General features: G+C 43.9%; 1 protein-coding gene across 2 annotated transcripts in view; it reads left to right on the top strand.

The window, feature by feature from the left end:
• The first annotated feature begins 14,841 nt into the window (after nucleotides 1-14,841).
• LOC136612678 (zinc metalloproteinase-disintegrin-like MTP4) overlaps nucleotides 14,842-16,576 on the top strand; it is a 51,348-nt gene continuing 49,613 nt past the window's right edge. For both annotated transcript variants that reach the window (XM_066593186.1, XM_066593185.1), the window contains exon 1: nucleotides 14,842-14,911. In XM_066593186.1, the coding sequence (XP_066449283.1) occupies nucleotides 14,860-14,911 (52 nt within the window). In that variant the 5' untranslated portion in view covers nucleotides 14,842-14,859. The remainder of the gene's footprint in view (nucleotides 14,912-16,576) is intronic.

Raw genomic sequence — 16,576 nt, 5'->3', positions numbered from 1 at the left:
CTGCTCACACTGCTCATTTTCTAATAATGGTCTCCCGCGTGGACCCATTAATTGGGCGATGAATGTGGGGACGCCAGAAACGTGCCTCTCTCCTAATCGTGCAGCAGTTGGCTGCGATACACCTGGATCAGGAGTTCGGCCTGTGCCCACACCCTCACTTGGCCCTCCGCGTCCTCGGCCGCGTCCACGTCCTCTAGGCCTACCCCTACCCCTCAGCATGCTGTATTACCAGTGATTTGATTTCCCAGGCAGGAAATAAATTGGCGCAAGCCTGCAGGCCAAATATACTTTTTTCCCTTTTTTTTAAAAGGAAAGGCCCACTGCGTCTATTCAATGAATAATAAGTTTAATAACTGTGTTGTGCCCCTGCAAATGTGTCACAGAACTTTAGTGTTGCAGAGTTATTAACTACAGCTGAGCAAGGAATTTCACAGGCAGGAAAGAAAGTGGCGCAAGCCTGCTGTTAAACGTAGCTGGTTGCGTCTGATTTTTTTACGTTCTCCACGCAGCACACACGTACCCAGAGCCCCGAGGACTGTCAGAGGCAGGCCAAATATACTTTTTTCCCTTTTTTTTAAAAAGGAAAGGCCCACTGCGTCTATTCAATGAATAATAAGTTTAATAACTGTGTTGTGCCCCTGCAAATGTGTCACAGAACTTTAGTGTTGCAGAGTTATTAACTACAGCTGAGCAAGGAATTTCACAGGCAGGAAAGAAAGTGGCGGAAGCCTGCTGTTAAACGTAGCTGGTTGCATCTGATTTTTTTTACGTTCTCCACGCAGCACACACGTACCCAGAGCCCCGAGGACTGTCAGAGGCAGGCCAAAGATACTTTTTTCCCTTTTTTTTTTAAAAGGAAAGGCCCACTGCGTCTATTCAATGAATAATAAGTTTAATAACTGTGTTGTGCCCCTGCAAATGTGTCACAGAACTTTAGTGTTGCAGAGTTATTAACTACAGCTGAGCAAGGAATTTCACAGGCAGGAAAGAAAGTGGCGCAAGCCTGCTGTTAAACGTAGCTGGCTGCGTATGAATTTTTTACGTTCTCCACCCACCACACATGTACACAGAACGCTGAGGACTGACAGAGGCAGGCCACATAGAATTTTTCCCTTTTTTTTAAAAGAAAAGGCCCATTGACTATATTCAATCAGATAAGAAATCTGTTCCACAGAAATGCAGTTATATGAAGTGCAGCAGAGCGGTGATTTTTCCCAGGAAGGCAGGAAATAAATTGGCGCAAGCCTGCTGTTAAACGTAGCTGGCTGCGTATTAATTTTTTACTATCTCCACCCACCACACACGTACACAGAACGCTGAGGACTGACAGAGGCAGGCCACATAGAATTTTTCCCTTTTTTTTTAAAGAAAAGGCCCACTGACTATATTCAATCAATAATATATGTCTTCTGGCCCTGCCTACACAATTCTGTCCCTGTAGTATTACTGCAGGGCGCAATGCTCTGCACAGCCGATTTTGAAAAAAAAAAAAAAATGCAACACTGCTAACAGCAGCCTGCACAGTACTGCACACGGTTAAATGTGGCCCTAAGAAGGACCGTTGGAGTTCTTGAAGCCTACACTCACTCCTAACACTCTCCCTGCCTAACCACCACTTCTGTCCCTGGACTATTGATGCAGGGCGCAATGCTCTGCAGACAGCCGATTTTGAAAAAAAAAATTGTGCAACACTGCTAACAGCACCCTCCACAGTACTGCACACGGATAGATGTGGCCCTGAGAAGGACCGTTGGGGTTCTTGAAGCCTACACTCACTCCTAACACTCTCCCTACAGCAGCACCAGCACTTTCCCTCAGCTAACTCAGTCACAAGGCATCTGAGGCGAGCCGCGGGAGGGGCCGACTTTTATACTCGGGTGACATCTGATCTCCCCAGCCACTCACAGCAGGGGGGTGGTATAGGGCTTGAACGTCACAGGGGGAAGTTGTAATGCCTTCCCTGTCTTTCAATTGGCCAGAAAAGCGCGCCAAAGTCTCAGAGAGGAAACTGAAAGTAACCGGAACATCGCGTGGTACTCGTTACGAGTAACGAGCATCCCGAACACGCTAATATTCGCCCGAGCATCAAGCTCGGACGAGTACGTTCGCTCATCTCTAGTGTTAATGCCTTTATTAACCAATAGAATAATGTAATAAGGTAATAATCAAATGTAAAATAATCATGGACTGAATTATATATGTTTAAGTGATGTTTGAATTATTAGCTATGCCACAGAGTAAACATGGAATGTATTAGGTAAACCATGTGACCGTGTGGCTTTAGCTATGAGCAGGGACACATATGTTGCGATAGGAACTTTGGAAGTTTAACTGCGCAACTCGGAACTATGTCAAAAAAGTCAGAATGCATCCAATGAATGCAGTTTTAATTTCTAAAGTTTCCAGTCAGATGTTGGATTGGAAATTGTCCAATAAACTTGTATCACACCTGAATTAGGGGCTATAAATAAAAGCTACCTGACCCTGGTCAGGTAGGAATTCTTTGCTGAATCCATAATTGTGTGGGCTCTGTCATTTAATTCCTCCATCATATGATGTTATGGGTCATATGACGTCATTCACAGGGTACACTCAACTTTTCTTAATTGGCCATATATTTTTGCTAGAGATGAGCGAACGTACTCGGTAAGGCCGATTTCGCAATCGAGCACCGCGATTTTCGAGTACTTCACTACTCGGGTGAAAAGTACTCGGGGGCGCTGTGGGTGAACGGGGGGTTGCAGAGGGGAGTGGAGGGGAGAGGGAGAGAGAGAGCTCCCCCCTGTTCCGCGCTGCTACCCCCCGCTCCACCACGCCACGCCCCACAGCGCCCCCGAGTACTTTTCACCCGAGTAGTGAAGTACTCGAAAATCGCGGTGCTCGATTGCGAAATCGGCCTTACCGAGTACATTCGCTCATCTCTAATTTTTGCCATAACATTTTTGGTGGAGAATGCGGGCAGCGTGATAGCACCTCTGGCTACGGATGCTAGATGGAGACCAGGACATGGGGAGACCATGGTAAGTAACCCATTGTGTTACTGCCGGTCTACTGGGCTCTGCTCGCCCTTCTGTGGCTTGGTGTGTGACTTCATACACAGTGTACCAGTGAATGGTGATTTGCTTTATATGTGCTTAACTTGTCTTTTAAGGAACCTCTAATGGGGGAGGCTGCAAGGCGTGGCAGCTGTGACCTTACACAACTGCCCAGTTTGTTTAGACAGGGGGCTCTGTGGTTTCTCGTTGGGAGCCATGTGAGGCACAACAGGCCAGAGCGCGTTATATGTAAAAGACTGTCTTATATTAGGGATACCCGATGAGTTTGATGTATATAAAAACTAGATACACGTCAATTTAGGTAGGGAATCCACCGCTGAGGAAGACGGTAATCCATTTTGATATTGGTAATACTATCTTCCTCATAGTCTGGATCTTCAGAGCCATGTACAAAATAGGCCCAGGCCTAAGTCTGCACAGTTGGTTCTGGTGTAAGCAGTCCTATTGCATGGATTACCAGGATCGCGGGAGGAGGGAGTGAGTGAAGTAGGTTGTACAGGTTCTGAATCTACTAAAGTTAATAATGTTTGAACCGGTGGATTCATGAGTTTGTGTGACCTTTCCTGTATAGACTGCTGTTTGCTCTTGCTGGAAGAAGATCTATTGGCCTTTGTGGGAACATCTGCTTGAATGCATGGATTATATGGTATTGATTTTAACTTGCTTGTTGTTGCTGTAATAATTTTACAAGTAGTGTTTGCGTGCTTCCTATATCACAGAGACAACACAGAAAGATTTAGGGGTTTTCCAGTGCAGAAAGACCCGGAGGACGTGTAAGTTACTCCGTGAATAGGAGGACATGTGAGTCACTCTGTGAATAAGGCACACTTTGCAGTAGTGTGGCCAAAGAATAGAAGACTATCTATCAAGTAGACCTGTTCTGTCTTGAGTGCCTCTAGTTGAGGGCCCTCCAAGGAGGCTGGACAGACAGACAGAGTAAGCCCTTATAATAAAACCAACTATGGTTAGAAGTCGGATACCTGAGGTGTATGCGCAATATAAGACACGTATTGATGATGCATGCATAGGGTGCGTGGCCACTAATGCAAGAAAAGAGATGCCTAAAATAAAAGTGCCAGGACCTTCAGAGCGGTCATGTGATGTAATCAAATGACATGATATAGGACCTTCAGAGCGGTCATGTGATACAGTCGCATGACATGATATAGCGTCATAGGGACATATGTTCTCTGTTGTCAAGATATGTAATATACTATGGTAATGGTATACGAGGTCCTGGCGCTTTTATTTTAGGCATCTCTTTCCTTGCAAATAGTGGTCACGCAGGTCCTATGCATGTATCATCATTACGCGTCTTAGATCGCGCATACACCTTAGGTATCCGACTTCTAACTATCACGATCATGTGACCCAATTATGTAATCATACCCTCCTTTGCCCTTGATAAACATGGCGGACATGGTGTCTGCATCATCAACGTGCGCCCAGAATCTAAGGGATATGGGCACCTGATTTCCGGCCAATGCAATCATGTGACCTGACCACGTCATGGCACCTCCCCTTACCTCCGGTAAACACAGCTAATAGTCCATTCCCGGTTCACTAATCAGCATAATTCTGGGAGGATCACTATTGAAACCCAGGCTGATATTAACAAACTGAATACATTGACATATACAGATAATGAAGTTGACTATTCTTTATATATAGTCGAATGTATGCATGTATGAAAGAGGTGCATCTCCTGTCAACACATATCCTCCCCTTGTACCTTATTGGCCATGCAGAATTGGTCCACCCCCAGGTCCGTTCCTTAAGCAACTATATCTGAAGGGCTCTGGCTGCAGACTCCTTAATGCCAGTAGTCTACCATCAAGTTTACATGGCTAGACTTTATCTTTATTATTTTGCGTCGTATCTTTGACTTTAGAAAGGGAATTTAGACAGTTATCTCCAGATTCTGAGCTGGGTTCTATTTGAGCAATAGAAAAGCCCTTTTTGCCTTCTGCATAGAAAAATTTGACATCTTTTTGTGGGAGAATTAGAAATAGCAGATTGAGCTATCTATGTGGGGTTATATTATCGATACCATTCCCTACAATATAGGATACAGACATATCTTCTCACTAGTGAACCTACCATAATTTGGTTTGCTGTCAAAACATCTCCCTTCTCCCTTTATCTATAGGGGTGGGTAGTTATCTATTTATTTAATCTTGTGGTAACTATCCTTTTTCATATTAATCTATAATCAAACTATGGTTCCTGATGAATTGCATCATCTGCAACGAAACGCGTTGAACCGGGAACTGCATATCATTTAACAGTACGCGCCTCCTATGCGTCTACTGGGATGACTACTAACTTTGCACACCTGGGTTATCTTCCAAATTAGTGTGCTCTAAAGTGCTTTCTTTATTATTACTGCTTCTGGGAAATTGGTACACAAGAGTGCATTGTTTGCCATATGTAGGGGTGACTACAAGTTCATGTGACTCCCAATTTCCCTAGTCATCGCCACACCTTTATCCACACAATTTTTCTTGTGGTGTGGCGATACGTTGTGGGTGTGTCTTGAGCCCTATATGAAAAGAATTTTTAATATTCTATTTAATAAAAGTTGAATTTTTAGTTACGTCTATTCTGCGAAGGGTTCTAAAATTACTATAGACTGTGAAAAGGAAAGAAAGGTATGGATGTCGGTGGGAGCAGTTCTTGAGAGAAAGCTTTGGCAGGTAGATGGCAAAACATGTTTTCCAAGATGCCTTTATCCCATGATGGCCAATCTAGCCTATAGTCCTACACATTTATCAAAAGGGGCTATGTGCTCTTTGGTCCTCAAACATTGGTTTGCTCCAGGAATTCAGACCCTAATTGCAAAGTTTGTTCAGGGTTGTCTTACATGTGCAAGATACAACCCTGGGGGAATTGTAAAGACCCCAAGGAAACATACTCCTAACCATTGTACCTGTTTCAGAGACTGTAAGTGGACTACATACAGCTACCCAAGATGAGCACATATGAATATGTTCTGGTAGCTATAGACATGTTCTCTAACTGGCCGGAAGCATGGGCGGTCACATCCGCTACGGCGAAGAACACTGCTTAGAAAATACTAACAGAGGTAGTTTGCAGATATGGGGTTCTACAGGTCATAGAGAGTGACGGAGGTACCCATTTTACAGGAAAAATAATGGAACACATACTGGAGACCCTTGGCATCACACAGGCCTTCCACACCCCCTACCATCCTCAAAGCAGTGGGAAGGTAGAGAGACTTAATAAGACCATTAAGTTAAAGCTTGCAAAACTCCTAGACTCACTCAGTTCTTTAAACTGGGTGGAGGCACTGCCGGTGGCCCTATATGCCCTCCGAATCACTCCTACAGGGCCAGAGAAGTTGAGCCCATATGAAATTTTGTTTGGATCAGTGCCAAAAACAGAATTATATTTCCCACAAAAGTTATAGGCAGATTATTCAACCCTGACATCTTACCTAATAGAATTGCATGAGCATCTGTCTAAAGTTCATTCACGTGTATTCTCTTCAATTCCAGACCCTAACTCGCTCGAAAGGACGCATTCCTTGAGGCTTGGAGACTGGGTCATCGTAAAGAAGCACGCCAGGAAAGCCCTCGAACCTAGATTTGATGGGACATACCAAGCACAGCTGACCACGCCTACTGCCGTCAAGCTGGAAGGAAGACCAGTGTGGATACATGCCAGCAATTGCAAGAAGGTCCTGAGCCCTCAGCAAGATGAAAGGAACCCTCCGACTTCCGTGAAAGTGCAGCTTCACCTGACCCTGTTATGGGTCGCTAACATTTGTATGTTAAACTCTGACATCTCATTCAACAATGATTATGTCATAAATAGGAAAAGTTAAAGGAGATGTCTCGAGGAAGCAGTGAATTTTTTTTTTTGCCCAGTCCCCCTAATTAAACATACATTACTAATTACCCCTGTAAATGACTTTCCTAGCTGGTTTCTACTTACCGTTCCAGCGTTTCAGCAACTTATAAAACTTTTTCCCAAGATGGCCGCCAGCTCTTTTCGCATCGCTTGCTGTAGCCCGACGCGCGCGCTCCCGAGACGCTACCAGCTGTGTCTCCATGGCAACCAGACGCCCCGCAGCCGCCGACCGGACCCCTGGAGTGAACACGGCCGACCAGTCACCCACCGCCAGGCAGAAGGTAACCGGCGCAGCCCCCCCCCCCCATCACAGCGGCAGCCCCCCCGGCCCAGCGACAGCCCCCGCCGGCCCAGCGCTAGTTCCCCCGGCGCAGCGACAGCCCCCCCCCGGCCCAGCGCTAGTTCCCCCGGCCCAGCGCTAGTTCCCCCGGCGCAGCGACAGCCCCCCCCATCGCAGCGACAGCCCCCCCCCATCGCAGCGGCAGCCCCCCCCCCCCGGCGCAGCCCGGCGCAGCGGCAGCCCCCCCGGCCCATCACTTACCAGGACAGCTGGACGGCGGGACAGCTGGGCGGCTTCTCCGGACAGCTCGGCAGCTCTGCACCTTCCTCTAACAGAGGAAGGTACAGAATGGCCGCTCCAGCGCGCTCCCGAGCAGTGACAGCTCGTCTGCGCATGCGCAGAAGAGCTGTAGCGGGGAGCACACTGAAGCGGCTCGTGCTGAAAGGAGAAGACCGGACTGCGCAAGCGCGTCTAAAAAAGCAAGCTGCCAGCGAATTTAGACGGAACCATGGAGACGAGGACGCTAGCAACGGAGCAGGTAAGTGGAATAACTTCTGTATGGCTCATATTTAATGCACGATGTATATTACAAAGTGCATTAATATGGCCATACGGAAGTGTATAACCCCACTTGGTTTCGCGCGACAACCCCTTTAATGGGTCCCAACTCGATTATTCAATTCTAAGCGTCAAAGAATTAGCGTCCAAATTTTACGTACGGAATCTAATTCTCTCACTTCCCAATGTCATAGAAACTTGAAATTTGGCACGAGCATTGATTATGTCATAAATAGGAAAAGTAATTGGGTCCCAACTCGATTATTCAATTCTAAGCGCCAAAGAATTAGCGTCCAAATTTTACGTACGGAATCTAATTTTCTCGCTTCCCAATGTCATAGAAACTTGAAATTTGGCACGAGCATTGATTATGTCATAAATAGGAAAAGTTAATGGGTCCCAACTCGATTATTCAATTCTAAGTGCCAAAGAATTAGCGTCCAAATTTTACGTACGGAATCTAATTCTCTCACTTCCCAATGTCATAGAAACTTGAAATTTGGCACGAGCATTGATTATGTCATAAATAGGAAAAGTAATTGGGTCCCAGCTCCATTATTCAATTCTAAGCGCCAAAGAATTAGCGTCCAAATTTAACGTACAGAATCTAATTTTCTCGCTTCCCAATGTCATAGAAACCTGAAATTTGGCACAAGCATTGATTATGTCTTAAATGGGAAAAGTTAATGGGTCCCAACTCGATTATTCAATTCTAAGCACCAAAGAATTAGCGTCCAAATTTTACGTACGGAATCTAATTCTCTCACTTCCCAATGTCATAGAAACTTGAAATTTGGCACGAGCATTGATTATGTCATAAATAGGAAAAGTTAATGGGTCCCAACTCGATTATTTAATTCTAAGCGCCAAAGAATTAGCATCCAAATTTTACGTACGGAATCTAATTTTCTCCCATCCCGATGTCATAGAAACATGAAATTTGGCACGAGCATTGATTATGTCATAAATAGGAAAAATTAATGGGTCCCAACTCGATTATTTAATTCTAAGCGCTAAAGAATTAGCGTCCAAATTTTACGTAGTACGGAATCTAATTCTCTCACTTCACGATGTAATTTGGCATGGGCATTGATTATGTCATAAATAGGAAAAGTTAATGGGTCCCAACTCGATTATTCAATTCTAAGCACCAAAGAATTAGCGTCCAAATTTTACGTACGGAATCCAATTTTCTCGCTTCCCAATGTCATAGAAACTTGAAATTTGGCACGAGCATTGATTATGTCATAAATAGGAAAAGTTAATGGGTCCCAACTCGATTAATCAATTCTAAGCGCAAAAGAATTAGCGTCCAAATTTTACGTACGGAATCTAATTCTCTCACTTCCCAATATCATAGAAACTTGAAATTTGGCACGAGCATTAATTATGTCAAAAATAGGAAAAGCTAATAGGTCCCAACTTGGTAATTCATTTCTAGCGCAAAACAATTAGCGTCTGAATTTTATGTACAGAATCTAATTCTCTCACTTCCCAATATCATAGAAACTTGAAATTTGGCATGAGCATTGATTATGTGATAAATAGGAAAAGTTAATGGGTTCCAACTCGATTATTCAATTCCAAGCACCAAAGAATTAGCGTCCAAATTTTACGTACGGAATCCAATTTTCTCGCTTCCCAATGTCATAGAAACTTGAAATTTGGCACGAGCATTGATTATGTCATAAATAGGAAAAGTTAATGGGTCCCAACTCGATTATTTAATTCTAAGCGCTAAAGAATTAGCGTCCAAATTTTACGTACGGAATCTAATTCTCTCACTTCCTGATGTCATCTATATATATATATATATATATATAAATGAATGTATGTCTGTCTGTCTGTCTGTCCTTCATGCATTACTACACCATTCATTCAATCACCATGAAACTTTGGGAAGTTGTTGAGTACACTCCTGGGAAGATTACTGGCATAGTACAACTATCCTACGATAGGTGGCGCGCGTGCGAGCATCGTCGACAGTTATGCCCCCCAGACAAAGATCGTTTGATTTCCATCTCAAGCACGAAAGCAAAAGGCATTACAAGCAACGGGATGCGTGTTCAATCACAAAATGATGCATCCGCCGAATATTTCGCTTGACAATTGCTGCATATTGAGAATGCTGAGGTAAAATGAAAGCTGTGCTGTGATTGGTTGCTATTTCTTATACTGCTGAGGAAACATGAAAGCTGCGCTGTGATTGGTTGTTATATATTATACCACTGAGGTAACATGAAAGCTGCGCTGTAATTGGTTGTTATATATTATACCACTGAGGTAACTTGAAAGCTGCGCTGTGATTGGTTGTTATCTAGATATTTAAAAACGAATGTATGCATGTATGTATGTATGTCTGTCTTCGCAGCAACGCACGACGGGTAAGCTAGTACTTCATATTTGACAGACAAACTAAGTTAATTGTTCCAAATACGTATGATCGTGTGATAAGTTGGGGGCAGATACCTCTTTACAGGGTAAGTCTCGCAATGGCTTTACCTAAACATGTTAGTTATACAGTCAGTCATACGGGTTTTCAATTCTCACCTCCACGGATAATGAGGAGTAATGAAATAGACATTAGTCCATTGTTCAACAATAATCTTACCCATTGTGACTATGTGCAAAAATCAGATCCCCAGAGCTGCAGAGCATTGGAGGGTCCAAAAGGATCGTGGTGCGCTGGGGTCCGCATGGAGAGAATTTTAAACTATTTATATTGTATTGTGTATAAGATACCAGGCATCCCTATTGGAAAATTGCAAAGCTATGCATATCGTTTCGTTAAGAAATGCCTGCACTTATATCTAGTATGTGGTGATTGGGCGTTTGAGTGGCTGCCTACTGGTGGGGAGGGAGGGTGCATTTTTGCCAGATTGATTCCATTTGCGCTTCCTCTCCCCCGAACAACAGTCACTACCCTTGCCATTTCAGCAAAGCATAATTTGACAAATGTGGCATTTTCCCCTCCCCAGGCTCTCTTAGTCTTCAAACTATTATTATGTCAACGCAAAACAATTTAAAAAACATAACAAAGTATTTTCTTGTCACTTCTCGCAGTTCCCTTTCAGACCAAGAACCCTCTTGCCTTCTGCATACATCTGTTCTCCGCTCCGAGCGCCCGGCTGTTAAACAGCCGAGTGCTCGGAGCAGAGGATGCAGAAGACAAGCGGGGTTTCCCCGCTTGTCTTCTACATCCAGATGTTTTCTGCACAGAGCGCCCGGCTGTTATACAGCCGAGCGCTCCGTGCCATGTATGAAAACAGAGCTGGACCGCTCTGTTCTTCATACTCAACCCGTTACCAGGCAGCAGGACACAACTGAAACAATAGTATCAGCTGTATCCCGCTGTGAATCCCTGATAAGGCTCATCGTTGTATTTCAGCATGCTGAAAGACAACGATGAGCGACGGGATAACGAAAACTGCACGATGTGTGTGCAGTTACATGCAACGATTATCGCTCAAAAGACGGCTTTTGAGTGAATTTTGAGCGATAATCGTTGTGTCTAAATGGGCTTTTAGATGTTAACTAGAGATGAGCGAGCACCAAAATGCTCGGGTGCTCGTTACTCGAGTCGAACTTTCAGTGATGCTTGAGAGTTCGTTTCGAGTAACGAACCCCATTGAAGTCAATGGGCGACTCGAGCATTTTTGTATACGACTGGTGCTCCGCTAAGGTTTTCATTCGTGAAAATCTTAGCAAAAAGTCATGTAAAAAACACAGAAATGGATAGGGCAGGCGAGGAGCAACATGCAGGGCTGCATTTCGGGCTCCGAGGTCTCACTATTAAGCCACAATACTGAGACCCCCCCCCCACTGTCAGCATAACGATCGTTCTCCTCTGCCACAGCTGTAACAGCTGTGGCAGAGAAGAACGATGTTAGCCCATTGAATTCAATGGAGCCGGCAATACAGCCAGCTCCATTGAAAGCAATGGGCTGCTGGCGAGCGTGGGATGAATTTTCGGGAAGGGCTTAAAAATATAAGCCCTTACCTGAAAAAGAAAGATTTTAGTGTAAAAAAGAATAAAAATGCAGGCATTCTCTTCAATGGAGTCGCTGCTGCTGCTGGCGACTCCATTGAAGACAATGGTCTGCTGGCACACCTGAATTCTTTTTCAGGGAAGGACTTTACATATAAGCCATTCCCTGGAAATGAATTAAAAGTGATTTAAAAAACAAAAAAAATAGATACTCACCTCCCTTCAGCTGCCGGGGCACAGCCGCGTGTTCTCCTGCTGTCCCCTGCACTGTGGTGCTGAACTGCTGTCATTCAGCTGAGAGCTGCGCTGAGCCAATCAGAGGCAACACTCACTCACCCATTCATGAATTCATGAATGGGTGTGAGTGAGATCTGCCTCTGATTGGCTCAGCGCTGAGCCAATCAGGGGCATGTCTGACTCACACCCCCTTCACACCCACTGCAGGCCGGCCGCGCTGAACTCCGTCTGCCGGGACAAGGAGAGTATATATATATTTTTTATTTTTACACATTTCTGGATGAATTGCAAGGAAGGGCTTATTTTATTTAAGCCCTTCCCGACAATTCATCCTGCAATCGCCGGCAGCCCATTACTTTCAATGGAGCCGGCTGTATTGCTGGCTCCATTGAATTCAATGGGCTAACATCGTTCTGCCGGGACAAGGTGAGTATATATTTTTTTTATTTTTACACATTTCTGGATGAATTGCAGGGAAGGGCTTATATATTTAAGCCCTTCCCGACAATTCATCCCGCGATTGCAGGCAGCCCATTGCTTTCAATGGAGCCGGCTGTATTGCCGGCTCCTTTGAATTCAATGGTCAGTGCTCGTTTAATCGAGACGAGTACCGCGTGGTGCTCGTCTCGAGTAACGAGCATCTCGAGCACCCTAATACTCGAACGAGCATCAAGCTCGGACGAGTATGCTCGCTCATCTCTAATGTTAACCATACTGACCAGAATGCTTTGTCAATACAAGGGACTTATCTAGAAATTGCTGGCATCTAAGTGGCACCTACTGTGTGTGTGGGGCTAATGTATACATATCCCTCAGATCATGGACATTTTTACCCTCCTTTTCCTAAAGTGCACGTTGGAAAAACGAATTGTGAAAATGCCACTCTCTCTTTCACTATGCAAAGAGAAAACAAAATATGTGACCACCAAAGCACCGACTGCTGGTGTGCGGCAATGAATGTCATTTGTGCTCCACATAGTGGCGAAGAGGGATGTAAAACTGCACTGCATGATAACATAATGTGGCTACTGACATGGTTGGCAAGCTATGGGGGCATAATTCCTAGAGCATTAAAACGAGGAATATACTACCTATGCGGTAATCGGGCATGCTCCTGGCTCCCAATGGGAGGATGGGGTAACTGTACCATAGGAAGAGTCATGCCAGCTGTTCGAGGACGCCCTGAAATCTCACCTCAAGAGATCATTGGGATAAACCTTGCAAACACTCCGCATTGGTAAAGACGAGAATTATTCACTACTTCAGATAAAGTATGGATGTGGTGGCCCGCCTGGTCAGAATGGGGAATTATGCTAGCAAATAAACTTAATGTATACGCATACACAGCTATCATAGTAACATAGTATGTAAGGCCGAATGAAGACAATGTCCATCTAGTTCAGCCTGTTTATCCTCCTATGTTGTTGATCCAGAGGAAGGCAAAAAACCCCAAGAGGCAGGAGCCAAATAGCCCATTGGGAGAAAATTCCTTCCCGACACAATAATGGCAATCAGACTAATCCCTGGATCAACCCCTAATATTTCCTACCTGCCTGTATACCCGGATTAACAATTGACCTTAGATTTATATACTGTTATATCCTTCCACTCCAGAAAGACATCAAGTCCCCTTTTAAACTCCTCTATGGATTTTGCCATCACCACATCCTCAGGCAGAGAGTTCCACAGTCTAACTGCTCTTACACTAAAGAACCCCTTTCTGTGTTGGTGATGAAACTTCCTCTTTTTTAGATGTAGCGGATGCCCTCTTGTTACCGTCGCAGTCCTGGGTATAAACAGATCATGGGAGAGATCCTTGTATTGTCCCCTCATGTATTTATACATAGTTATTTGGTCGCCCCTTAGCCTTCTTTTTTCCAGGGTAAATAATCCCAATTTGGATTGCCTCTCTGGGTATTCCAGTCCCTTCATTCCATGTATTAGTTTAGTTGCCCTTCTTTGAACCCCCTCAAGCACTGTAACATCCATCCTGAGCACCGGTGACCAGAACTGTACGCAGTATTCCATGTGGGGCCTGACTAGTGCCTTATATAGTGGGAGGATAATGTTCTCATCCTTCGCCCCTATACCTCTTTTAATGCACCCCAAGACTTTATTAGCTTCTGCAGCAGCTGACTGGCATTGGTTACTCCAGTTTAGTCTACAGTCCACTAGTACCCCCAGGTCTTTTTCCATATCACTTTTCCCTAGCAGTACCCCATTAAGTGTATATTGGTGACATCCGTTTCTCCTGCCCAAGTGCATAACCTTACATTTTTCAATATTGAACTTCATTTGCCATTTTTCTTCCAAAGCCCCCAGCTTATCTAGGTCCGTTTGTAGCGGTACATTGTTCTCCGTTGCATTGAATATATTATATAATTTTGTGTCATCTGCAAATATTGACATTTTACCTCCATCAGGTCGTTGATAAATATATTGAACAGCATGGGGCCCAATACTGAACCCTGTGGCACCCTGCTAGCGACGATGGCCCAATCTGAGTATGAAATGTTTATTACCACCCTTTGCTTTCTATTTCTGAGCCAATTCTTTACCCAGATACATCATGGATGGGGTAATTAATGAAACTACTGATTCTATTCATGAGTTAAACAATGAAGTAGCACAAATAAGGAAAGAGACATTGCAGAATAGAATGGCTCTTCTACTCAGAAAACATACCCCAAATGACTGTATTTTGGTGCTCAATCTTGGCTCCTAATATGGCATTTGAGAAGTTAAGGTTGACGTGCTGTCGATACACAGCATTGCGAAATCCACCTTCACATGCAAAATTTTAGCACTTGCACACACTTCCTTTGTCACTTGTTTATCTGTGACACGAAACGAAGAGCACAGTAACCATGCTGCTGGCTGCGCTGTTCCTCCTCGTGCTGCTAAGCGTCCAGAGTGAAGGTAAGACCTTATAATACTATGTGACCTAGAAGGTTTCGATCAGATTCATTTGGTTGTGTTTTTTTTTAAGTAAGGTTTATATTCTTCTAATTTCAAGAAGGACATGTTTCCTGAAAATCATATTAGTGACTGCATAAATACTGCTTCTTCCTCTTTTCACCGTACCATCACGATGAGTACAGTTTCAGTATATCAGTAGAAATGACCATTAGGGAATCTGGCTGAGATTCTTCTTTCTTTTCTGCATCTTCACAAGTCTCAACAACTTTTTGAATATATGTACAAGATCTTCTGTGGTGCCTAACTTTTCAGGACCATCCAAGGGTCTAACTAAAGGGGGTGCAAATGCTGCCGTTGTACTTGGACTCTGGATCTCAAGGAGGCCCAAAAGGTCCCTCTGCTACATTTAGGAAACCAGCCACATACATGATACTTGAGACCCTGTTACAGATTTTTAGTGAAATATTCTGGTCGGGAATACCCAACCTGATTTTCTAAAAGTGATTGTGAATTAGGATGGCCGATTCGGACTGCCATTGAAATCAATGAGAGTAAAAATCAGCTTTAGCACCATATGTGTGTGCATGTGCATATTTCTAAGAATGTGGCTTAGTTGCTAGCGCTCTTGTGTTTCACTGTTGGGGAACGAGATTTAAATCCCATCAAAGAAAAACATAGAGAATATAAAAAACTCCATGTTGCCCTTTGTCAGCTGTGAGCCCACAACTCCAGCACTCTAAAACAACCTAGCCACCCCACTTGTCCATACTGCTCTAAAAGAGAATAACAACAACAAGAATAAACTTGAAGAGAGCATAAGAAACTCCTTTAGATATTGTCCCTGGTCAGTTGTGAACCTACAACTCCCGTACTGCAAATCAGTAGTGCAAACAACTGAGTTACCACACTTCTTTCTTCCCCAGAGGAGGAGAAGATGGAAAAAAATTAACACAAAGAGAAAATACAAACTCCATGCAGATGTTGTCCATAATTAGCTGTGAACCTAGAGCCCCAGTGCTACACCGCAATAATGCTAGCCACTGAGCCACCAAGCTTCTGCCTTCTTCCTGCCCCAGCTTTTTTTTTTCTCTGTAGGAGGAGAAGGAGTACAATAATAAGAAGGACAAGTAGACAATCTTATTCTCCTTCATCTCCTTTCTCCTTTTCCTTCTCCTACTTCTTATATTTCTTCTCCTCCTACAACTCCTTCTCCTTCACGGTCTTCTTTTTCTCCTTTTCCACCAGAGAAAGGGAGAAGAAAAAGACGAAGGAAGAACAAGAATGGTGGCTTAGTCATTTGCAACGTTGCCTTGCTGGGGTTCTAGGTTGAAATCTGTTCTATGGCAAAATTTGGATGATGTTTTGAATGTTCTTTTTGTGTTTTTTTCTTCCTGTTCTTCTCATCTGGAGCAAAAAACACAGACTCTGCAAAAGTGCTGCAGATTCGTACTGTAGATTCCACAATACACTCAGCAATATATAGTACAATACTTGTGAATGGGGTTTTAAAACCGTTATCACATGTGCAGAAAAATGACTATGCTGCAAATTTTCATATTTGCAGTATGTTCATTATCATGTAGAAAAGGCAAAAATTTTCACAGATTTTTTAATGTATCGGATAAAATCTGGGTTAAATATACAACACAATCTACTGAATTGGAA

This window comes from Eleutherodactylus coqui, chromosome 2 (assembly GCF_035609145.1).
Source record: "Eleutherodactylus coqui strain aEleCoq1 chromosome 2, aEleCoq1.hap1, whole genome shotgun sequence".
NCBI classification, from domain to species: Eukaryota; Metazoa; Chordata; class Amphibia; order Anura; family Eleutherodactylidae; genus Eleutherodactylus; species Eleutherodactylus coqui.
Note: the sequence above shows the minus strand (reverse complement) of the source record. Positions and strands in the feature narration are given on the sequence as shown.